Genomic DNA, 24558 nt, shown 5'->3' on the forward strand with positions numbered 1-24558 from the left:
CGACTCTAGTCCAGGTATCATAGGTGTACAAAACAGATAAATCACGCCAGACCGAGATTGCACATGCAAACACACGAGGTAACCACTGAGTTTGTATCTCCATCCAAAGTGCAACCCACACTCTCTGGTCTTCAATTTCTTCATCAAAACCAAACAGTACAAAGGACCTTCCATATTTAAATGTGCTATAACCATGAAATCACACAGCCAGAAAACAATGTCGCCCTGAACTCTCTGTACAAGCCATGCAGAATTAAATTCACGACTAAAGACCATGAAGTAAGGGGGAACAATTAAAAACATCTCTAAGGCCCCCTTGTCCATTCTGAGAAAGTGAGGCATGGCCAGACAATTGACCGTAAAACATTAATGTGTCTCACAACTGTAATAATCCCGACTTCTTGCGGCCAATTCGCCTCTAGCAAAAAAGAATGCGCCACTCTATTCTTCCCCTAAGCACTGCCTGGAAACCCAGAGCGATCACGGCACCACTAAGACGACCTTCAGGGTACAGGCCACTGGGCCCTGACACCAGCAACTCTGCCACAGCAAAGAATTCCAGCCAAGTCACAGAAAACACTCCAGGCGTGGAGTGAGTTTAAAAAGCCACACCTACCCGGAGCCACTGCTTCTCGGTGAGGGCGTCGCTGTAGTCCACATCCCGACGCTGGCGAGAACCCCGACCAAATATCTTCTCCTCCTCCTCTTCACAGGTGAGCCTCTCCACTTCGGCATCATCCTTAATAATCCAGGAGGGCAGCTCATCTTCCTCCATCAGGCGAGGCTTGCGCTTTGGATTTCTGGCATCTTCCCTCCGCCGGTCCATGTCCATGCGCTGGGGACAGGGATAACAGTGTCACCAGGGGGAGAGGACTCTGTGGGTCAGAGGTTGTCTTCCACTGCAGACGTGTCCCTCTCTGTCCCTTCTATCATAGCTGGCCCACTCTAGTTCAAACTTAGAGCAGTGTCTACATAAATGATTTCAACATGTAAAATCTCTTTCTCGATATCCATCATTTGAATTTATTTTTGCATCGAAGAAAATACCCTCTTTAATAAGGACTCCTTTTGAATTTAAAACTGTGAACCCTAGGGCCTGTAAGGTGCCTCAGTGAGGATGGGTCGTGGTGGTGCACAACTTTAATCCCAGCAGAGGCTGGATCTCCTCTGAGTTTTGAGGACAGCCTGATCTACCAAGTGAGTTCCAGAGCGGGCTCCAAAGCTACAGAGAAACCCTGTCTTGAATAAAAAAAAAAACAAAACAAAAAACAAAAAACAAAAACAGACAAACAGAAAAAGATGCGTCCGTGAGTAAAGGTACTTGCTCCCAAGCCTGACGACCCGAATTCGGTCCCTGAGACCTGCCTGGTGGAAGGAACGGATCAATTCCTGCAAGCTGTTCTCTGACCTCCACATATGCTGGGAAATAATAATAAATGGGGAATAAAATTTAAGTGTGAGCCCCACCTGTATAATCTATTCCTTCCCCCAAGCAAGTGAACTCTTTGATCAGATGATCATATACAAAAAAACACTACGGATATTGACCTTGAGCTGGAGGGTTTGCAATCTTAATTGGACAGGGAGAAACATTTAGGGGAAGGGTATGAGTGACCCAGGTACCACCCACCTTTACATGTTGAGGAGTCATAGATGAACACACTGGTCAGCTGTCACCAGTGCATCAATTTCTCAGTACACAGTTGTGTGTATGTGTGTGGGGGGAGAGTGTAGGAAAGGAACATACTCCTCAGTTCTTTACTGTTTAAAACGTTCAGCTCTTAGGAAGACCTTAGAACAGCCGCCACCTCCAAGTCGGTCTCTTCTCAACTGGCCAAGATACATGTGGAATGGCTTCCCTTCAAGGCTTTCGGAAGCCTGTGCCTCTACCTCTCGCTTTCTCCTTAGAAATCCTGTCTCACTCGAAGGAAGTGATGTGCCCCCACCCCCCAGACATGGCTTTAAGTGTAGCAGAGCAATCTGGTATGTGTAAAGAACGCAGCACTGCTTCCCCTCTCTGGACGCTAGTTACACGTAAACAGACCATCCCCACAATGAACTAAGTCATTAATCATTCATTACCCACCCGCTCTCTCTTCCTCTGTTTCTACCCTATGGAAACAAGGAGTCAATAAAACGATTTTTTTCCTTAAAAGTTGAAACTGATAGAATGTGAAGGAAATATTTCCTACCTGAACCCAAATGTGACTTAAAAATTAAAGAGTTAAAGCTCCTTAAACTATGCCTCAACATTTCTGGAAATCATTCTGTCTGCAGGACAGGGTAAGCTTGGGGCATGGTGGCATTCCAGGGGTAGGTAAATGTGGCTGCCCTGCTCTCTCCTGCTGTACTTACTTAGCTGGTGATGCTAGACTTAATCCAGCCATCAGAATGCCTGGCCCAGAAACAGATCTACCCACAGAAGCTTGGCAACAGGCAAGAAGAGGCTTTAAGACAAGACCTAGACAGGGGTTGTTTGAGGCAACCTCCTAAGAGCTATCAGGTAACTAGTAAGAATAAAATCTCCCCATGACCTCTGACAAAATGTTGCCACTTCAAGTTCTAGCTAGACAATTCCCGATTCCTAGACCGGAGCTTGTAACATGACCATAGTAGGTCCACAATTGGAGAGTAAGTCTTTTTTCTTTTTATTTTAATAAAAATAAGCCATGTATGTGCTTTTTTTTTTAAAAAAAAGGCAGATTCAATTAAATATGATAAGCTCCAAGCCCTAATGATTGTGTCTCTCTCTAGAGACTATTTTTCTATGCCTTTGTAACTTCTTAAGTTAGTATTGGATAAAAAGACTAACTTTTGATTGAATTGCTATCTGGATATATTTGCCTTATTATAAACCTTAACATTTACAACTAATTTTAGCCTTTGTGGCAAATACGACCTCTAAAAGCCTAATGTTAATATACTGGCTCAAGAAACATATCTAAAGCATGTTGCTAACAAATAAGATATTTAGGTAAAACTCAGGTTATCAGAGTAAAAGGTGAGTCATTTGATGTCTTGGTTTTAGAAGGAGAAAGCAATACCACTGTTTAGAAGAAAGATTATTATTTTAAGGACGCTGATTTGTTTACAGGATCTATGCATTAAAATAGTAAGTTTATATGAACGTGATGCACAGAAATAATTCTCGGTAATAAATAATTCTTAATAATAAATAAAGACTTTAGATACATGAGCTCCAGAGACTTAGCCAGCTTACATTCCATTCTTGTTTTTCACTAAACTCTTTAGTCAGAGTGGCTGACATGGATTCCAGTTCTATTTCCTGCCCCCTGGTGGAGGTGCTAATGAATAGCGAAGTGGCCAAAGGCAGCCAAAGAGTTAAGTTTTGAAAATTAAACCAAACAAAACCCAGTATGGCTCTGCTCCCCCAAACAGATGCTAACACTTAAAAAATGGGTTTGAGAGCTCACAAAGTTAAGGCACCTACAAAAGCACATTCGTCCCTTAGGCAGTCCGGACTGTCTGAAGCCTGTTCTTCCCGGGACACATACTCATTCCCGAGTCAAAGGAAGACCCGGCCTCGGAAACTCTTGTCATTTCGGTCTCAGGTTTTCAATTTCTACTAAAGTCCAGCCTCAAAGAAGGAAGGAGGGGTGCTATTTCTCCCTGATCTCAGGGTCACTAAGGACTGGCTATCTCTGAGCCAAATCTAATTTGGGAGTATCTTAGGTCATAGCAGTGTCGAGTCACCGCCAGGGATACACACCTCTTACCTCAGGGCTCCCCAGACACCCACATCTTACAGCAAGTTCCTCAAAGATGGGACATTTATTTCTGATGGGTACCCTCATCTCCCTATCTAAAAGTGTAATCTACAAACGTGGAGGGTGAGAGCAGAACTCCATGCTACTGCCCTGTCTCTCTGAAATGGCTTCACCTAAGTAGGGAAGAAATCCATTTCCTAAGCCAGGAGTTATTGCTATGTCTGCCTGCATTTTTCTGAGAGTTAATGGTCTTTTATTGTGAATCATTATGTGCGGGCACAATCTGTGTTCTCTAAGACAAAAGCCATCCAAACAAACAAATAAAACCCCCACAAAAACGAACACAAGCATCCACTCAGCTTTAGCTCTGTTCTCAAACCCTCCTAAGCTAAAAAGGCAGAGATTGCAAACCCATTGGGTCATATTTGGCTTAGTACTGTTTTCTTTGGCCTGCAATATTAAAGAATAATATTAGTGAAAGTCCTGGATTTAGTTGCACGCTTTAATGCTGAGATGGCGTCTAACAGTGTGGATTCCTAGCTTCTCTTCGAAACCTGTAATTTCTGGCTCAATGGGTCTCACATCTTCACCTTATAGCCCCAGCACCAGTAATAGAATCTTTATCACACCCCTCCCTCTCCGTGAGTCTTGCTCATGCAGGGTGCATTATCCAAGACCTCAGGGCTTTCCAACTGGTGCCTCTGATCAGGGTGCGCCAGGATTCCCTACACCGCAGCTGTGGGGCACACTCCTTCCTTCCACAATCAGGTTAGATGCCCGCCATGAAGATTAAAATGACAAAGTAATGGAGGCACCTTACACTCCACCATCTGGATCTGCCCTGCCAGCCAGCCAAAGCTTGGAACTGCGCTCTAACCACTCACTCAATAATCCAGTACGTGACTACTGCGTACCCAGGACTGTACTGGTCATTTAAGATAGCGTGTGAAAGCCCAAAGAAGGCGGTACCCACCACTCTGCAGCTGCTGAGCACCCCCTCACCCCAGAAGATGGAACTTGTTCCCCAACCACCGCAGCATGTGGCATGTGGCACACCTCACGTGTAAATCAAAGTCAAGTTTTAGGGAACTTCGAGGATGCTGCATACTTCAAGTGTAAAGCCACGGACAATAGATCCTAAAATACCAAGGTTCTTTAACACGAAGCACGGTTTGCTCTTTGAAACAAGGCCGTGTCTTACTATGTTTTTGCCTGTATATATTCTCTGCAACAGTTTTAAGGGTTGCTGCTGTTCACCTGCTCCCACTAGGAAGGAGCTGACAAGGGCATGCTTACAAGCTGGATGCTCTGAGAACAGGCTGCTATCCAGTCTGACGCTGGACTGCGGTTAGAAGTGGGTCCCAGTGAACTGTGGACCACAGAGACTGTCCAGGGAGCGACGCCGTGACTCGCCCCTGGCCAACTGCTTCAGTACAGAGCTGTGGGCCTAACGCTGCCCCATCTCATTTTCCAAAGGAAGCCAGAAATCAGGATTCTTTTCATGTTGGCAACAAATGCAAAATTTTAAGAACTGCAGCGTGGGCCAAACACAATATGCCTGCAGGCTAAATCCAGCCAGTTTGCAGACTGTGAATCAAAAGAAATGCATAGGCTTCAGTACCAAGGCTCTACCCAGTATGCAGGCTGCAGGCATCCTGGATACCAGAAAGAGGGGGAGGGGATGAGGAAGGCAGTGGTTCCCCACGATTCCTGCAACATTACCATAAAAAGGTCAAACTCTTCTTCCCGGCGAGCAATCATCTGGTTCAGGGTCTCATCGTCTGGTACTTCATCTTCTTCCTGGATTAAAAAAACAGAACGATTGAACATACTTTAAGGACCAGGACTGGATTGTGTGTGTGTGTGTGTGTGTGTGTGTGTGTGTGTGTGTGTGTAGGGGGGTAATTCTGTCCTGTTTCTCCAGACAGAAAGGGAAGGGAAGGGCCCCTCTGTTTAGTACCTGCCATTCATGTGTTGCGAGCTTTGCAAACCCTCTTTGGCAGCAGGAAATCTGTCTAGGGTGGGAAATCTGCTCTCTAAGAAACACCAGCTCTCCTGGGTGGGGAATCTTTTCTGTAACTTTTACAGCAAGCTACTTAATGTCTCCCCGCCTCCATGACCTCATCGGAACATAGGCGTGACATCTACTTCACAGGAGGATGCCACTGCCAGCCGTAACTTCAGAATCCACAGGAGACTATTACTTAATGTTAATCCCACTAATTCCGCCTATGGCACTGCCAACGTGAATGTGTTCATTTTCAGAGATTTACCCAGAACAATGAGTTTTGTCACTAAGTATCAGAACAAGAAAAAAAAAATCATACATAGGTTTGGAAAGAGAACCTTTAAGATGTCGAATCAGTGGTTTTCAGTAGGCACTATTACTGATGGTGGTTAAAACTATGGTCCAGAGCAATTAAAAACTATCGATACAGAAAATACCCCCAAACTCCACCCAATTAAAACAATCTAATGAAGTACAAAAACAACAACAACAAAAGATTACATAAGGCCTGAAAGTTCCTAAATTTTATATTCAGTTAAACAAAAGCACATTATCTGCTAATTTCTCAGAAACCAACAGTTCTCAAGGTCTTAGGAACCAATAGTATGTTGTTGCTTCCATGAGTTTAAAAAATACCAGCAACCTAAGCTAGATGATGTCAGCTCCCAAGAGACCTTGCACACTGCAAGGGCTTAATCAGTCTTAGAAATGAATGCAACTCAATAAAGTATGTGATTCAAGACAATAATTACTTCTGAAAACCCTTCCAATTTAACTCACCCCTATGTTGATGAAAGCCAATCTGTCTAAATATTATATTTCACATGACGAGGGGGCAGACTAGCTGGAGAGGGGGCTCAGCCCTTACAATACCGTGTGCCTGGCTAAAGCACTAGCTAACAGAGGTCTTCACTTGCCTTCACTGTCCCCAAAGTCACCTGTGATTTTCACCCACACAATGAGGCCATATGTGTCCCCGGGCAAGATACGGATTCTCCTAGAAACTGGCAGGGCACTATTCACAGAGACCTGAGTCCCCAGGGCACAAAGTGTCTGGGAAGTTTGCAAGATCTCTTGCTGTATTCTTTGTACCCTCACACTCCAGGCCAGCTGTGAGGGTGGCACCCTGCGCTGCCCTGGACTGTTGGGACAGAAGCCATTCACCGCAGTCTGCAAAGGGCTCCCGTTGGCTTTCCATCAGCACAGACACCAGAGCCTTGTAACAGCTGCCTGACGCAGTCTTAGTCGGGGAGGGACGGGGAGCCCCAGCAGGATGCTAACAGTGAGGAACAGTTAGCAAGGAGCCCCCTGCAGGCCCTACACGGTGGTGGTCTGCATGCCTGAGGGAGATCAGCCTCTCCCAGTGGTTTAGGGGGCACTGAAAACTCCAGGCTTCCTCACCCATCATCTCACCTGGGCAGGTAACATTTCTACAAGGTCTTTCAAACAGTAAAGTAGAATGCAGTGGAGACTCCTGGCTGAGTACCGGCTCTTTTCACTGTATATACTATTTAACAGTGGGCTAAATATTTTATCACATAATTTATTATTTGAAATGTATTTAGTAGTTATTATATTATTTATTCAGTATTTATTTATTACAGAAATACATGTGCTATGGTATATGTGTGGGTATCAAAAGACAACTTGTGTGGGTCAGTTGTTACTCTCTACATTGTGGGTCCTGAGGCCCAAACTCGGTTTGGCCGGCTTGGTGGCAAACACCTTTACCTGCTAAGCCACCTCACGAGCCCACAGTGTTTCAGAAAAGGGCCAAACATACAGACAAAATCAAAAGGCACCTGGCAATCTGACTCCTAAGTCTGTAGCAAATCTTCGACTTTAAAACACCAGGAATGGTGAATGATTTGAGCTTTGTAAAAAGGTTTTAGATGTGTGCGGATGTTTGAGTGCATATGAACAATTTTATTTCTCATCATTTCCTAAAATCCAGCAGGCAACTAGTCAGATATATTTAAGGCAGGCAAATTAGGAGGCACAATAGCAAAACACTCTTCACTTTGCAAAGATTCAGGCTTCTTTTACCCATCAGCCTCTACTTCACACGCAAACATGTATTCACTTATATGTGGATCTGAGCTTTAAAGCCTTTGATGGGCAGCCATGATTCATACAATCACAGATATAGAGCATGGGGCTAGTTAGGGGAATGTATCTTCCTAGGAAGGAGAAATAAAATAGTTACGGACAGATGGGGGCAGAGACTGGCCTGGGAGGATCAGATGGGTATGGAGAGAGAAAAAGGGGTGAGGGAGGGAATACAGGGAGAGACAACTCAAACTAAAGGTCATTTGCGGAGTTTTATGGAAATTCTAAAGCATATATGTATATGAAGGTGATCCGAATTGAAACATCAACTAATGGCGGGGGGGGGGGTTCCTATGTAGACATCTCCTGTCACCTCCTGTCACCTGATGAAGACTCCAGTTCTGGAAATGGGTTACATCTAATCGAATTGTTGGCCAAAGGTGCCCCGTGGGAGCCTCCAAATACCCAGAGTATTTTCAAGACTATTGGTTGCTCTCCATAGACTGATGACAAAGCCCTACTGCTGAAGACCACATCTACACAACTCACTGAACATGGAGAAGTCAAACAGAGGTGCCTACCTAGAGCTCCCCTTTACTGACTAGTGTCTGCCAAGGTCCTGGAAGGCACTCTGCAGGCTATGCCAAAGCAGAAAGGTAAACACCAGTCCAGCTGCAAAGCCTTCGCCCAGCAGTGGTGACAAGAACGTAAGAGGTGCTAGTACTATAGGGTCACAAAGCCTGTGGGACGAGCCAGTAAATCTGATTGGATTTAAGGCCCACTCCATGAGATGGACCCTATTCCCAACAGTGCTTGGGTGGCCAAGAACCTGAGGCTAACAGGCCAGGGACATTAGGAGAAAACCCAACACCACTGTTCTTCAACAAAATGACTCTACTGACATTCTGCTACACTCATAGTTCAGTTTCTTGATCAGTTGCTCAGACATCATCAGAGAAGATTATTCCTGCCATAGACGTGCAGAGAGCAAGAGATCGTGGACCACTGGGTCCTAAATGGGATGTCCCCATCAATTCCCTACCCTCAAGGTTCAGGGAATCCTGTGAAAGAGGAGGCAGAAGGACTCTGAGAGGCAGGGGTGTGGAGGGCACCAAGGAAACAAGGACTTCTCAGCACAGCAGGACCGGCACACCTATGCACTCACATAGAATGCAAAGACAGCAGCAGGTATAGGGCCTGTGCAGGTCTGGACCTGACGGAATTCCGGTTCTCAGAGCGGAAGTGGACACAGGCCCACACCCCTAACCCAGGAGTCATCTCCTGCTGATACCGTCACAAATAAGAGAGTACAAGAGCAAGAACTGACGTGGATTTGGGTGAGGAGCTGGAGAGGACCTAGGAGGAGCTGGAGGACGAGGAGCCATAATAAGAATGGATTGCATGAAATAAAATCTATTTTCAATGAAAAAGATAAATAAAAGATTTTTTAAAAGAATTTAGTTTTTAATTTATAGAGGACTTGAAAAACACAAAGCCAAACGCACCCACGGAAATGAAAATAGTATTCCGTGTAAATATGTAAAATAAACTTAACGCTCTAACTTCTAAGCCTGGGTACACAAAAGCAAATGCATTCATCACCGGGCAGCTCCATGGTAAGAATCGATGTTGCTAGTCTGCATTCTAAATGTTACAGATGTACTTCAAGTTCGCTTCAGGCTGTGTGTGAGTGCATGTGTGGTTATATACCCCCAGTCCTAAAATGAGTGAATATTTAGTATAAAATATCTGAAATTGGCCATCTAAAAGAATAAAATGATGCGATAGAAGATATATAATCAAAACACTGCCAACTTTGGCGAGTTTTGTAAACAGAGACTTGAGGACTCTTTGTTCTCCCCCCTGCTCTGGTCTTAAAAAGATCTTTTCTGTGGAGGTTAAGGTCAAGGTTTCCAAACTCATGACCTAAGAAAACCGTGAAGGGCCATCCTAAAATTGTGTTGAAAGTAGTCCCATCCCTGATTAAAAAGCAACAGCGATAGGTGTTTTGAAGTACCAGAGGAAGAAAAAAAAAAAATGAGGTAGGACCTAGCCTATCTAACTGGAGTTCTACAAAGCATAATTCCTGCAGTCCCACAGTTTTCCTATAGGGGGCAGCACTCACGATACAATAAAATAGACTTGGCGGTACCCAACTCTCAAGAGGAGAGGGAAGCATCCACAGGCTAAGCTTTTGAAAGTCCTTTGGTAATAGTTCTTAAGACACTCATATGAATAACTTTAAGAGGTTTTCTGTGTTTGGGTTATAAGATAGCAGCTAATTTAGTCATTTTAATTAACATCAGCCCAGAAAATTCTTTAAGGAACAAAGACGTTATTTTTAATCCTTTCGAGACAAAAGGTCACTGTTAGATTTCTGAAACTCGGCTTTCTATTGTACCTCATTCTCCTCTTCATGCTCCAATATGGCCTGCAGGAAAGCTCTCCGCTCGTGGCTGGATGACTTCTGATCAAACATGCCCGCCTGGATAACCTTCTGGTCAACATTCAGCTTGTATTTCGCAGCTGCAAGAATCTTCTCCTCGACACTGTTGACGGTGCAGAGTCTCAGCACCCGGACCTCGTTCTGTTGACCGATGCGGTGAGCTCGGTCTTGGGCCTGCAGATCCTGTTTTTGAGAACAATATAAGCTGTGAGGGTCCAGGGACCTGGATTAACCCAGCACACAGGGCTACCTTAGAGGGAGATGTGGGAGGGTTACATAACCGGTCTTTACAAAGGTTAGATTTTGTTTACATGTAAACACACACACACACACACACACACACACACACACACACAAGCTATTATCTTTGGAAAAATTCAAGGTCACTTCCTATTGAGAAAATCTGGGCTTAAATTTACCACACCAAGTGAAGTAATATCATCTGAGGATTTGAAATCTAGCTCTAAAAACAGGTTACCTACCTGTAGGCTTGCCATGAAAATTAGCCCTTCATTGAAGCAAAATCCAATACATCTGATGTCAGAATTAAGATTTAGATTATTACCTACAAAAACATTTTAAGTAGGAAGACACACAGTGTCTTCATTGGCATGTGAAGTGTGCAATAACAACACTGCATCACCGAACTGTATTTTCATGCATTGCACATACATATACATATACATGTACATTTCATTATACATACATACCTACATACATTATACAGATAGTAACCGACAAGCTACCCAATTCCTGGACCTAGCCTTATCAAAGACTCAGTATTTCATTTTACAAGCACAACCTAGTATATCTGGAAATGCAAACGATTGCTAGTAGGACAATAAAGTAATGAACTGGGGGAGGAGGGAGTGGGGGGAAATTGGCACGGTATGCCAAAATGTAAACATTGGGCATGACTCTGCCTCAGAATTCACTTTTGGAAGTTTATCCTGAAGAAACTACCATGGGTAGACATAAATATTTATAAATAAGAATGGACATTTTTCAACATTACCTATTATTTCTGGTTTTTTTTTTCCAAAAAAGTAAACATTCAACAGTACCAGATCACCATTATTGCAGGATGCACAGCAGAGACACAAATTGTCAGAAGACTCAGTGACACAGAGTTGTGGGTGGCAACTACTTGTGAAGGAGCACGTACACCTGGTCCCTAGTGTGCACATCCACCACCGCCATAAACAAGATGAGACCGTCAAACACCAGCACGCCAGCAATGCTTACACTGCCCACTGGTAGAACTAGAAGCTTTATCTGCAATAGTTTTCATTTTGCTTATATGTATTTTAACAGTTTCCTCTACTTTAAACATGTTAATCTTAGGAAAAAGTTTTTTGTTTTTTCAGACAGGGTTTCTCTGTAGCTTTGGAGCCTGTCCTGGAACTCACTTTGTAGACCAGGCTGGCCTCAAACACAGAGATCCACTTGTTTCTGCCTCCTGAGTGTTGGGATTAAAGGCGTGCGCCACCACTGCCTGGCGTAATGTAAAAAAAGGTTTTAGTAAAATCTTTAAATAAAAACTTTCATAAACTTCGGAAGCCATCACCTAACTATAGCTCAAACAAAAAAATGTCTGGGCATGGCCTTTGTAGTCACATGGTCCAGGCGAGGGACCAGGTCTGTCGCCAATAAGTTGTTTATGCTCCTGCCACTACGTGTTTGGGCATGTTTTTAGGACGAAGGTCTATGCTCTTTCTTGCACTCCTGGCATTACACTTTGAACACGACTGATACTCAGCTATAAGTTTGTCCTTTCAACCAGTTCAGGTTCCTGCCATCTGTGCAACACAAGGGAACAGTGGACAAAAGTGTGCCCAGGAGATTTGTTTCTGCTGCAGGGACCTTGGAAACTGGGTAATTAATCAGGCAGAAGTTTACCCCCAAAAGACATGTGAACAAATTCATGTAAACATCTTGTGCTGAACCATGAGCACAGTAAGGATCAGATCACCAGATTCTTTTCTAAAGAGGACAGCGTAAAATAGGGAACTACAATGCGTCCTTGAGGAGGGCTCGAACCTCATCTCTCCCAACACATCTTCACATAGGTGACAGCCAGTAACAGGCTCTGTGTCACCGACCTTTCCACTAGAACTAAGGTGAGTGAGCCAATCATTTCGGTCACAGGGATCATAGTAAAGATTTGGGCTCTCTGAGCCAAAAGCAGAAAGTGTGCTCTCCAAAAAGACTAGTCCCTTCACCAACCACCAGCTTCATATTTATGCTGCAAACATGACAATTAGTCTCTTCTTTCAGGGAGCAGCAGACCAGGCTTGCTCAGAAGGGATAATCTTAGACCAGGCTTACCCAGAAGAGGTAATATTCTGCCCTCTGTATAAAAGAGGCTGATAAAACCACAACACTAAAGTGTAGGTGGTGGCAGATGACAGGGACAAACTTGTTGCAACGGTTTTGGTGGCAGAGGCAGCAATTCGGGTTTGTAACTAGATCACCTGTCTATTTGGAAAGTACTCACAGCTGGCACTTCTAGGATGGAGAGGTTTGGAGGATGTGAGTCCCTAGGTTGCATGACATAAACAAGAACTAAGCACTGTAATTACTGGGTGGGTTACTATTTCTGAAACTTCTCTCTATATTTTTGTTTTACTTTGAATTTTTCGTTCCTTTGTTTGGGGCAGTACTGGAGATTAAATCCCCAGTCTCATACATCTAAACCCTGCTTTTACCTTTTTTTTTTTATTTTGTTCTCTCTCTCTCTCTCTCTCTCTCTCTCTCTCTCTCTCTCTCTCTCTCTCTCTCTCTTCTTTCAATACAGGGTTTCTCTGTGTAGCCCTGGCTGTCCTGGAACAATCTCTGTAGGCCAGGCTGACGTCGAACTCAGAGATCCAGCTGCCCCTGTCTCCTGAGTGCTGGGATTAAAGGCATGTGCCTGTCTTTTTTGTTGTTGTCGGGTTTTGTTTGTTTTTGTTTTTTCTTCAACCACCACCCCCTGACTTGCTTTTATTTTTTAAGACAAAGTATCACTAAATTGCCTAGGCTGGCCCTGAAGTTACTCCATACCACCAAATGGGATTAATGTTAATCGTAATCTTTCTGCTTCTGCCTTCTGCCTCCCTTACAACTGACATTACAGACCTGTGCCATAAGGGCCTATTTATGTCTGGGATTTCAATCAGTAATCTCAAACTTCACACCTCTCATTTACGTGTGATGATGTGAATGAAAATGGTACCCATAGGCCCATAGGGAGTGGCACTACTAGGAGGTGTGGCCTTGTTGGAGGAAGTGTGTCACCAGGGGTGGACTTGATGTTTCAGAAGCTCAAGCCAGGCCCAGTGTGGCTTGTTCTTCCTGCTGCCTTCAGATCCAGATGTATCAGTCTCAGCTACCTCTCCAGCACCATGTCTGCCTGTGTGCTGCAATTGCTTCTTCCCACCATGATGATAATGAAATGAACCTCTGAACAGTAGGCCAGCCCCAATTAAGTGTTTTCTTTTTAAGAGTTGCTGTGGTCCTGGTGTCTCTCCACAGCACTAGAACACTGACTAAGACATGATATTGGAACTCAAGAGCCCAGCTAAGAAGAAGGCTTCTCTGAAGACTTTATGGTTGGCTGTTTTTGTTACACAGCCATGGAGCTTCCAGTTAAAAGCGGAAATCAAGGGACTGGAGAGATGGTGGAGTGGTCAAGTGCACTGACTGCTCTTAACCCAAGTTCAATTCCCAGCAACCACATGGTGGCTCACAAGATCTATAATGAGATCTGGCGCCCTCTTCTGACGTGTAGGCATATATGCAGGCAGAACACTGTATACATAATAAATAAATAAATCTTTTAAAAAAATGGAAATCCAAAGCTGTGCTTCTCATCAGAGCTTGAGGAGAGTCTGATGAATGCACGATTTGGTTGGCACAAACCCACGCCCTCTCCCTTCACTTCCCGGTAGGTCTGACAGTGACACCGACAGGGAGGATCAACCACAGGTCTGTCACCCTGGTAGGAATCCTGCCTGAACTACAGAATGTAATCATAAATATTGAAATAAATACATAAGAGTGGTTTCTGAACTTGAAGCAAGCAGACTCTGCTGGGGGCTCCTGCACTTAGTTTCGTGTCAATCTTCTTGTTCACAGAGAAAGAGGAGGATCAACACTCAGCAGAGGTACGCAGGCTCACTGAACGAGATACCTGGGGTGGGGGAACAGAGAGTAGGAAGCGGGGCTGTCTTTTGATTCTAATGTAACCCTGCACTCCACTTCCGGTCAGCAGCACTTTCTGGAAGTCCCTACCACTCAACCTTCCCCAATTACCACAAGATGAGCATGCTACAGTCGAGGAAGGCCAAGTGCTGAGAAGCCTGGGTGACATAGAAAAGTCTGTGTTCACACGTGAGAAGTGCAGTTCCCCCTTCTAGCAGTTGGAATCCAGGGATGGTGACGATATGAATGAAACCCTGCTGGTATCATTCTACCCAGTATCTTACAGGCAGATGCCTCCTGTCCTAGGGTTTCTTAGGAAACCTGTGACATGAACGATCTAGCCAACATTTATTCTGGAACCACCAAAATATCCCTTTAAAAGAACACATCTAACGCTACCTAGAAAAACAAAAGCTAATAAAAGCAGTTTCCATAGGATATTGTCTTTTTCATGATTTTAAATGACTGAAAAAAAAAAACCCAGAAGGTTAAGTATCCTATATGAACTGTTCATGAAGAAGTTATTTACCTTGCCTGGAACTCAGTTTCCTTAATAGCAAAAATGTAAACAGTAACTAACATTCGTGACCTTTTAGGGTGACTGTGAGAACAAGTGAAGCAAGGTGTACCGGGAGGCCTGTGCAGAGGGAGGCTCAGTGAGGACTAGCCGCTGTCTTCTTCAGCCTGTTTTTACTATCACTGGTCCTGAAGGGTGAACGCAGAGCCCCCTGAAAACCAAGCTCATAGTCCACCTCTGAGCTCCACCCCGCGCCCCTGGAACGTTTTGATTTATCCTTCACCAGATGCAATTTGCTCAACGCAATCCCAAGAGAGGGGATTAAGACAGAAGAAACTGAGTTTTCCAGCCCACTCCTGGGCTCTTGGCAGGCTTGGGTATAACAGGAAAATCGCTGTGCTCCAAGGGAGATAAGAAAACAGCCATAATAATTGGCTGGGCTATTTCTCCTTTGGAGAAATTGCCCGGTCATTTAGAAATGTGCTCTGTCCTATAAATGTGAGTGATGGAACTGATAATCTCGCCCTTCCTCTCCGGAGGGAAGCCTGGGCGCCCAAGTAGACATGCGCACCTGATGAGGATTCCAGTCGCTGTCAAAGATGACCACCGTGTCCGCGGCCTGAAGATTTAAACCCAGGCCCCCAGCTCGTGTGCTCAGCAAGAAAATGAAATACTGGGACCCAGGTTCATTGAATTTCTTCAGCAAGGCAGCACGATCTTCAGACTTGGTGGTGCCTGAGGGGATAAGAAAAATAAATTTGCCAATTAACTCCGGTCCAGAAAAGGCAGAGAACGAGACAAAAATGCCTGCTTCCTTGAGAAATACACTCACAGTTCTCTCAAGCACTGATGAGGTAATGGTTGGGGTTTGTGTAGTTTGGGAAGGAACTTGAAGTATGTTTGCAATTAGAATTAAAAAAAAAAAAGATAGGAAGAGAATGTTTTAATGTTTCTGACCAGACACCTCTGCAACTCCACAAATTCTAGAACATTCTAACTCTAACATCTAATGAAAACATTCCCTGGACTTATGTCTGGACTTAGAAATAACAGATAATTTAAAAGCCACCCATGTATGTACATGTATACTCACATGCTTGGAAACAGTGACTTTAATGGTGCAAAGCAACTTTCCTGAGAGGCATTAGAACGAGGACTTACTTATCCCAAGAGAATCAAAGCAAAAAGAAATCTGCTCTCTACTGCCTGAGCATTTGGGGTGGTACTGAGGGCAGGATGGCAAAGCCGTCCAAGTGAGGGGCTGTTTCCATTCTGAAGACCCAGAGCCACAATCTCTAAAAGTGAACCGACGTGATTCTGAGGCTAACTCTCTGCTCTTTGGCTGTTGGATCCCAGGGTGGTCACAATAGGGAGTTCTGAAGAGCACACCAGGCAGAGGTCACGAATCCCCCCATGTGGCACTCACTTATGGGCACACGTGAGCTACACTCTAACGGTCTGTACCAGATTTATCCAGCCTCTTCATAACACACACGGTGGAAGGGATAGCACCAAACGTCACCAGTGTTCCATCTGCATGTATTTCGTTAGGGAAGTGGTGATGCTGGACTCTGAACGGGCTGATGGGGAAAATCTAAGCACGTTACATGATACTCCCTGGCTGGCTGCTGTACAAATGTTTCTCCTATGCGATGTTCTTTCTTTTTTTTTTAAGGATGAAAACATACCACAATTTATTTCAGAGGCTTAAAACATTTAACTGACTCTAGTCAAAGAAATCAAGTTACCTACTTGGGTCAAGTTCCTAAACACGGGGAATCTGTTTTTCACATTTAGTAAAACTAATGAGCATCCCCAGGAGGGAAGAGAATTGATCCCCCATATACAGCGAGTGGGGATTAGGGGCAGTGGTCTGAGGCTCTCCCCCTGCAACAAAGCAATGCAGTCTAGTCTTACTTTCAAAATTCCACGTTGTGTTTGGTGAGCTGCTCAGATCCTTCCAGGGGGAACTGCAGGAACCTAGACTTAGGGGAGGAGTGGTTTTATTGAGTGGGGCTGAACTGTCTTGCTGAGATTAGAGCAAACAACTTCTTTGTCTGTGATGCTAATGGAAGACATGTTTTGTTTTGCAGTTGGCCTCCTCTATGCTGCGTTTCCAGTTAGTCTTCTACATAGAAAGAAAATGTTGGCTTCTCCCTCACGGTTTTAGAGGCCCCTGTCTGTTACTAATTGGCGAGTTTGCTATGTGCCCTCACAAAACAGCCGAAGTTCATGATCAAAGAATGTGGTAGAGCAAAGTCGGCTACCTTGTGACTAGGGCACCAAAAACATAAGAGAAGAGTTGGGGTCCATCATCTCCTGGAAAAGCGTGTTCCCGGGGACCCAGAGATTTCCCACTAGGCCCCACTTCTTACAGGTTCAACCATGCCCCTGTAAAGACATCATGGGGAGCAAATATTTAACACCCAGGACTTTGCGAGGAAATCGAAGATCTAGAGTTCTGATCCCTCCATAAAGAATTCTATATGAAAACCACACCCACCCTTTAGTTAGGGATAGTGGGGATTGAACCCAGGACCTTGCACACGGTAGATAAGCATGCTATCGCTAAACTACTAGTCCTAAAGAACTCCCTAACCGGATACTTAATCTCCTACACAGGGTTCAGCTTGAGAAGACTGTAACATTTGAAGCTTGTTCCAGGTATGTTCTGGGTCTTGAAATATACTCAGACGTAAGCAATGCCAGTTGCAGCATTAGATTACTCATAGGAAACCATCACTAACATGTCTGTCCTCTGCCTTAAAGTGAAGGAAAAGCCAAGCAAACAAACAAGCAAAACTCTGTCCAAAACGGGGAGAGGAGAAAGGATGGCATCGGTTCCTTAGCAGCCAGACACAGAAACTGGCACTTGGGGGCTCTGAGGTGCCAACCTTTTCAACAGTTTTAATCACTGAAAAATTATCTGGTAAAGATTAAGAATTAAGATCAGAATAGAACCAACTGGGAACTATGCTTACCTAGGACGAAATAAGCTCACTGAAAAATAACAGTGTCAAATTCTTTAGTGGAAGGAGTCCTCGGGCTCTCCACGAGAGACCCCGGACAAACAGATCAAGTATGTATCTTCTGAGTGAAAAAAAACAAAAAACAAAAAACCCCTGGAGATTTGACATAACATTAAAAAAAAAATTATTCAAGCTGCAGGACTGCCTATGAGAAGATTCAGAATGGCTTGTCATTGGTAGACACCAGCCCAGGATCGCTGCTGCTCACCAGCAACCTCTTCGGCATTGCCGGGGGGGGGGGGGGGGGGGGGGGTGTGTGTGTGTGTCTCAGACTGCCCAGGCGAGAGTTCAGCCAAAGGCAAGCGCTCTTCACTGCAGGTGCGCGGGATTTAAAGTGCTCGGCAAGGTGTGTCACTCTGATGGAGGACATGACCCCCTTTGCCAGAATCTGCCAGACTGTCTTGACTGCTAGTTTCTCACTGAGTTTTGGCTGTTTTAGGAAATTTCGTCTTCTGGATTAAACTTAGCCATTTGCACTCACAAAGGGGAAAAAAATCATTTCCCATGACAACAGAGCAAGAGGATAGTAGCTAAATCTGTCTGCTGTGCATATTGAAAAATACTGCTTAGGTTTTAGTGAGAGGCTTTTTCCTCCTGAAACCAAAGTTAAGGTGTCAAATTTGGTAGTGAAAACCTGAAGACGTTTTATGACCTGGACGACAGGGTGGTGTGGGGAGCAGCCGGGTGGGTGAATAGTGACACAGCCATGTGTACAATGTTCTCCACTTCCAAACTGAGCGGCTGCTATCTGTAGCGGAGAAAGCCCGTCTAGGCATCATGGTCCCCATGAACCACTTTTACACACCCTCTTCTCTCCAGAAAGCAATTTTTATCCCCCTAGCTCCCAGCTGGGTGGCCAGGTTCAGAATCCTTGTTAGAATTCTGCTGATGGACAAGCTAGCCTGTATTTCAAAGGTCTCCACTGGGCATGCTCAAACCAAGCATTTTTGGAAGTAGATAATCCCAGTTAAAAACTGGTTTCACAGCTCAGCTTTGTGTTTGAGTCTTTCTAAACGGAGATTGTAATGACAGGCACAAAAGACACTTATTTGTTGAGAAAATTAACAATGCCAGTGAAGTGTTTTCCCTTTTATCCTGCATGTAGCCTTACATAGCCTTACACTGACAGTTAAGACTATTATTATACACAACAAGAGCAACAACAACCAAATAGTTGAAGAGGCAAGCAAACACTAGGCAAGACTGGAAATCACTTTTTGCCACTTTATAAAGAAAAAAAGATGTTTTTTCTTTCTCTATTGAACTTTCTGATGCTAGATGTAGTATGTGTACACTCTGCCTGTGTGCATGTATATCACATGTATGCAGTGCCCATGGAGGTCAGGAGAGGGCACTGTAATCCTTGGCACTAGAGTTACAGATGGTTGTGAGCTGCTGTCTGGGTGCTGGGAAATCAAACCCAGCAAGTACTCTTAAATGCTGAGCCATCTTTCTAGCCCTTCATCGGTTTTATAGATTCAAATGGTCCCAGGGTACAGTCCTCACACTGAGATTCAAAAGGAAGTGAGAGGAGGTAGCAACAGTCAGGCAGACACTTCAGGGTGGCTAACAACCTACAACCCAGGGGGAAATTAAACCTGTCTGCTTTACCTCAGCCATTCTAGGAGTCGGCCACAGTGAGAGAGAGGGTGCCACTCCAAGAGAATAAAACAGACAAACAGACAGACAAAAATCCTACTCAGATTTGATGAAAGAGAGAGACTGGATGACAAGACTATCTAGAAACACATATTCATGTTGACTTAACCACTCATCACTTGGCAACTTTGGAGAGGAAGGGTTAAGGGGCTTTAAATCCAGTGTCTGATGGCACAACCAACTTTAAATAAGATTAAAAAGCTTAAGCTAATTTAATTAGACCCCAAGAGGTAGGCCATACAGAAGTGAAACTAACGGCTCAAGTAGGAAAACATTGGCCAAGTGTGCTTAGTTTATTTCTAATTAACCATGTATGGGGGTGGGCATTGGACTGAAAATAGCCCCAAACCTTCTAACGGAATATAATTTCCCACTCACTTAACAACATTACACGACATCAGATAAAAAGGGGTTATTAGAAAGGCTGGGCTGACTGCAACCAGAGTAACATGCATCCTGCACACAAGCCTGCTCTTAACCCTACATAGCACTTGTTTGTTTGTTTGTTTTGTTTTTTCAAGACATGGTTTCTCTGCGTAGCAGCCCAGGCTGTCCTGAAACTCTCTTTGCAGACCAGGCTGGCTTTGAACTCATAGAGAGACACCTGCCTCTGCCTCCCAAGGGCTGGGATTAAAGGCGTGCACTACCACCGCCCTGCCTTCACTTCTTGACCACATTATCCATTGCTGGACTTTGAAAATTGTCATTTCTTTCATCTCTGAGATACTATGATCAGTATCCAATTTAGCCATGTCATTTAGGGACTATCCCTAAATGTATATTTCCTTCTACTCATATTTGCTTACTAATGTGATATTTAGATTTCACTCATTTTTTTACTCTTCTTTTGGAGACAGGGTTTCACTGTGCAGGCCTTGCTGATTTAGAAATCACTATGCGGAACGGGCAGGCCTTGAACTCACAGACACCCTCCACACTCTGTGTCCTGAGTGTTGGTATCAAAGGTGTGTACTCCCAGGCCCAGGCAAATTTCATCCTTAAATTTAGGCAACTTCTTTGAATAGTGTGTGCGCTTGTTAAGTTGTCGACTTGACACAAGCTAGAGGCATTTGGAAAGAGGGAACCCCAAATGAGAAAATGCCCCCTCCAGACTGGCCAGTAAGTCTATGTGAGGCATTTTCTTTATTGGTGAGCTATGTGGGAGGGCCCAGCTCACTGTGGGCAGTGCCAGCCTGAGGAAGTGACCCTGAGATGCATAAGAAAGCAAACGGAGCAAGCCAGCGAGAAGCATCCCTCCATGTGTGACCTGGGATTTATAAGATGAAATAAACCCTTTCCTCTCCAAGCTGCTTTTGGTCATGGCGATTTATCACAGCAATGGGAACCCTAATAGGACAGTTTGCAAACCCCAGGAAGCAATGAAGCCTCATCTTTTAACAACGTTGCTTGCGCCTATGTCCTATGTAGAGACGTAGACCTCAATGGCAAACTCATAAGTGAACCATTGTACTGTTACTGAATAAAGGAGCCATAGAGCATATCCCTTAAAATATGCCAAAGGCTTGTCAGCAGACCGCAGGGCACATACAGCTGGAACTAGGGAGTTAAGCTCTTTTTCTCTGTCCAATTGCAGTACTCACACAGGATTCAGAATCTGTGTTGGTGTGTCGGGGGGGATAAACAACTGTGCAAATCATGTCAGTGATGTGAAGGGCATCAGAAGACAGAAACTCTGCAGCTAGCAAACCCACGTCCAGCCTTCAGGCCCCACTCCACAGTGTCATTCCTCCTTTGTAGCTGAGATCGGAGCTCAGGGCCCACGGCCCCTTTGTTTGCAGTAGTGTGGTTTCAGACCCATGCCTCCTGCACTTACCATCAAGGCGCAGGTAAAGGAAGTTCCGAAAAGCAAAGTAATCCTCCATGATGGTCATGAGAGACGTCATCTGGCAGAAAAGCAGCACGCGGTGGTTAGTCGCTCTCAATTTGGGCAGAATACGATCAAGTAGCTCAAACTTTCCTGAGGCCCGATACAGCTCAGCCCTGAACCCAAAAACGCAAAACAAGAAGGCAGTATTACTGCTGTCTTCTTGAGAGATCCAGAAGTGCTTAGCTTTTCAGATAGAGCCTTGCACATAGTAAACATTCAGTAAGCAACCGAGGATGGAAGGATGGACGAACGAATGGATATCAGCTCCAAAGCCATGCGAGCGTGTGGAGGGGAATACACTGTCCCTACAAAACCCGTGAAGGGTATGTTGTGCATGCTACATATGTGACATGTGCCACAAAGAGAAGGGAACCTTTCCGCACCTCTAAGATTCTTCAAGGTGTGCCGTCAAGTTAATTTAGGACACCCATGATTCATTCAAATGCTTCCTGAACACCTACTGGGCACCAACACTGTGATAAAATGCGAAACTACATGCTGTGGTCAGGACTATAAAGAAATGCAGCAAGTGACAACGAGAACTCAAGAGTGTGCTAACCCCTGGCAGATCCTTTCAGAAACGAAGTCTTCCCAGAGCACAGCCATGCCCGTGCATTTCTGTCTGTCTGATTCCATCCTACACTAGTCATATCAACAGGTACGGCAGACCTTATGGGCCACAAAACTGAAAATATTTCCTATCTCTCTCTTTACTGATACAGTTTGCCAAGCGCTGACTTGGAGTGCATGAGGTCAGTGACTTCCCTGGAGAGAGAACAACTGAGCTAAAACCTGAAATAACGAGTGAAGAGACAGGTAAGTGAGACACGAGGGCATGCACAGAGAAAGGGAAAAGCCTGGGCATGGGCTCCAGAGAGGGCAGGAGCCCAGTGAGCCTCACAAACTGGTACCAAGTACTGGTGAGTGTAACTCAAGCATTAAGGGAGGCAAGGAGAGGGGGACCTGAGGACAGAGCTGGGTGGTGGGGATGGAGCAGGGACTGGGGAGTCTTTTGCGGACTCTTTTGATTTTCAATGCAAGGGGCCAGGAAGAGGTCCTGTAAACAGGAGTATGACCTGGAGTAGCCTGTTTCACAGGGTTGCCATGGGCAAATATATGAGAGGACTGGGGAGGAATAGGGTCCTGGCTTACTGCAGGAGTACAAGGCAAAGCATGATGGGAGAGGAGAGACAATGCTGTGGTAAGGAGGAATGCTGAAGTAGTACCTTCCTCCACGATAAACCTTTGCTTTCAAATCAACAGAACTGTGTTTTGTAACACTGGAATGTATTTTTAGGGTTGGAACTGTTTGAAGCAGTCACCCATGCATATGCAGTCAACAATACTGAGAATACATTGCGGCGGGGGCGGGGGGAGGATCTATGTCATGGTACATCTTCACATTTGTCTTCCTGCTACCTGTCACTTACTTTGAGAGCTGTCCCTTAATAGCCCTGATCCCCTGTCCCTCTGGCCATGCTGGCAGAAGCAGGAGTGGCCTTAAAGCCCAGAGGACAATTGAAGCCAAGGACTGAGTAGAGCCAGTTGGCCCTAATCCCGGTGGGATCCAGTTCCTGCCGACCCTGCCTGACCCTGGGATTCAATGAGGACACGGACACTCTACTAATTCGTTTCTCCTGGGGTGAGACATGATACATTCTGTGGAGAGTCCGCTTCACTGTCTTTCTGCTGTGAGGTGTGGCTCTGCCCTACGTCCATGCTAAAAACAACAAAAAATCTTTCTTAGATCATACTCCAAAAACGGACTATAAAATCAATCATCCACTTATGGCAGGTGAGACTTTGGTTCATGCATGCGAATGCTGAACATCCACAAGAAATTAGTAGGGGGAAAACATCTCTGCAAGCCCAGGTTACATTTGTGTATGGTTAGCAGTCACCACACTCAGACTCAAACAATGTTTTCAGAACGTGAAAGCATTGGTAAGTCTCTTCCATGAGACCCATGTCCTTTGAATAGACAACTGCTTAGGGCATGCGGAAATTGATGCCCGTAATGTACAAGGGAATTGTGCTTAGCAACTTCTGTTCCTCTGCAGGGAAGCAAGGAGGGCTAGGAGGCTGGATGCTACAGAAAGACATTAGGTAAGTTCAATAACAATACATCTTGAAAGAGGAAAAAAAAAGAGGATTTACCCATTGATGACCCCATTTGAATAGCCCAGGTGTTCAGCAAAGGATTCCTTGAAAAGAGAGAGGAAATTGATTTTAATACGCAATCATTAACTTCTTGGTTTCTCTAGTATGTTTAAAGCTCAGTCAAAGCAAATCAAATGATCCCCGACGAGCAATTCAGAAACTCAGGTCTCTGAGATACCTTTCTGGCCGATCGAAGAGTGCCTGGACATGCATTGGCCAGGAGCCGAACCTGAAGCTGTCGCTGGGGAATCACCCACAAGCTCACAGTCCAAAGCTAAAAGAAGGTTGTAGTAGGTATTAGCTCACCTATGACCTTGGGCTATCTGGGTGCTTCTTGTCTGCCTGTGAAGGAGGGAGAGTGGTAGCGCTCTCCTGGGTGGTGAAGACTGAGTCAGGTGGCAGGAAGAAGCGTGTGATTGGTCCCCAGCTTTTCAAGGACTCTGCAACTGGCTTTACCATATCCTGTATTCATTAATGTATTTTCCCCCTTTCAAGTCTTAATAAATATTTGACACCCCTTAACATATATACACATGGATTTCTCTTAACAGCAGAGTTTAATACAAACCAGTCAAAACTACTATGTAAGCATAAACATAACACAGATATATATACATACATATACATATATATGTGTATATAGTATATATACATATATACGTATATATAATATACATGTATATATACATATATATATATATGCAATAGAAATAAGGGCCATTACGTAACATTCACTGACATCGTCCCTGGCCCTCCCCTCCCTTTCCTCTTTACAAACAAAGTCCTAACCACACTAGACCAGTGGTTCTCAACCTTCCTAATGCTGCGGACCCTTAATACACCACACATAAGGCTAGGAGTTTTTAGACCACTGTAGGCTACACAAAGAGAC

The 24558-nt window shown here is 44.6% G+C and overlaps 1 protein-coding gene across 8 annotated transcripts in view; it reads right to left on the reverse strand.

The window, feature by feature from the left end:
* Smarca2 (SWI/SNF related BAF chromatin remodeling complex subunit ATPase 2) overlaps positions 1-24558 on the reverse strand; it is a 168931-nt gene that overhangs the window by 54282 nt on the left and 90091 nt on the right. For all 8 annotated transcript variants that reach the window (XM_048438755.3, XM_048438749.3, XM_085693741.2 and 5 more), the window contains 6 exons: positions 23664-23710; positions 21453-21619; positions 15502-15665; positions 10187-10414; positions 5451-5528; positions 617-835 (listed from right to left, as the gene is read on the reverse strand). In XM_048438755.3, coding sequence (XP_048294712.3) covers positions 617-835; positions 5451-5528; positions 10187-10414; positions 15502-15665; positions 21453-21619; positions 23664-23710 — 903 coding nt within the window. The remainder of the gene's footprint in view (positions 1-616; positions 836-5450; positions 5529-10186; positions 10415-15501; positions 15666-21452; positions 21620-23663; positions 23711-24558) is intronic.

The sequence above is a fragment of the Myodes glareolus genome, chromosome 7, assembly GCF_982192425.1.
Source record: "Myodes glareolus chromosome 7, mMyoGla1.1, whole genome shotgun sequence".
Taxonomy (NCBI): domain Eukaryota; kingdom Metazoa; phylum Chordata; class Mammalia; order Rodentia; family Cricetidae; genus Myodes; species Myodes glareolus.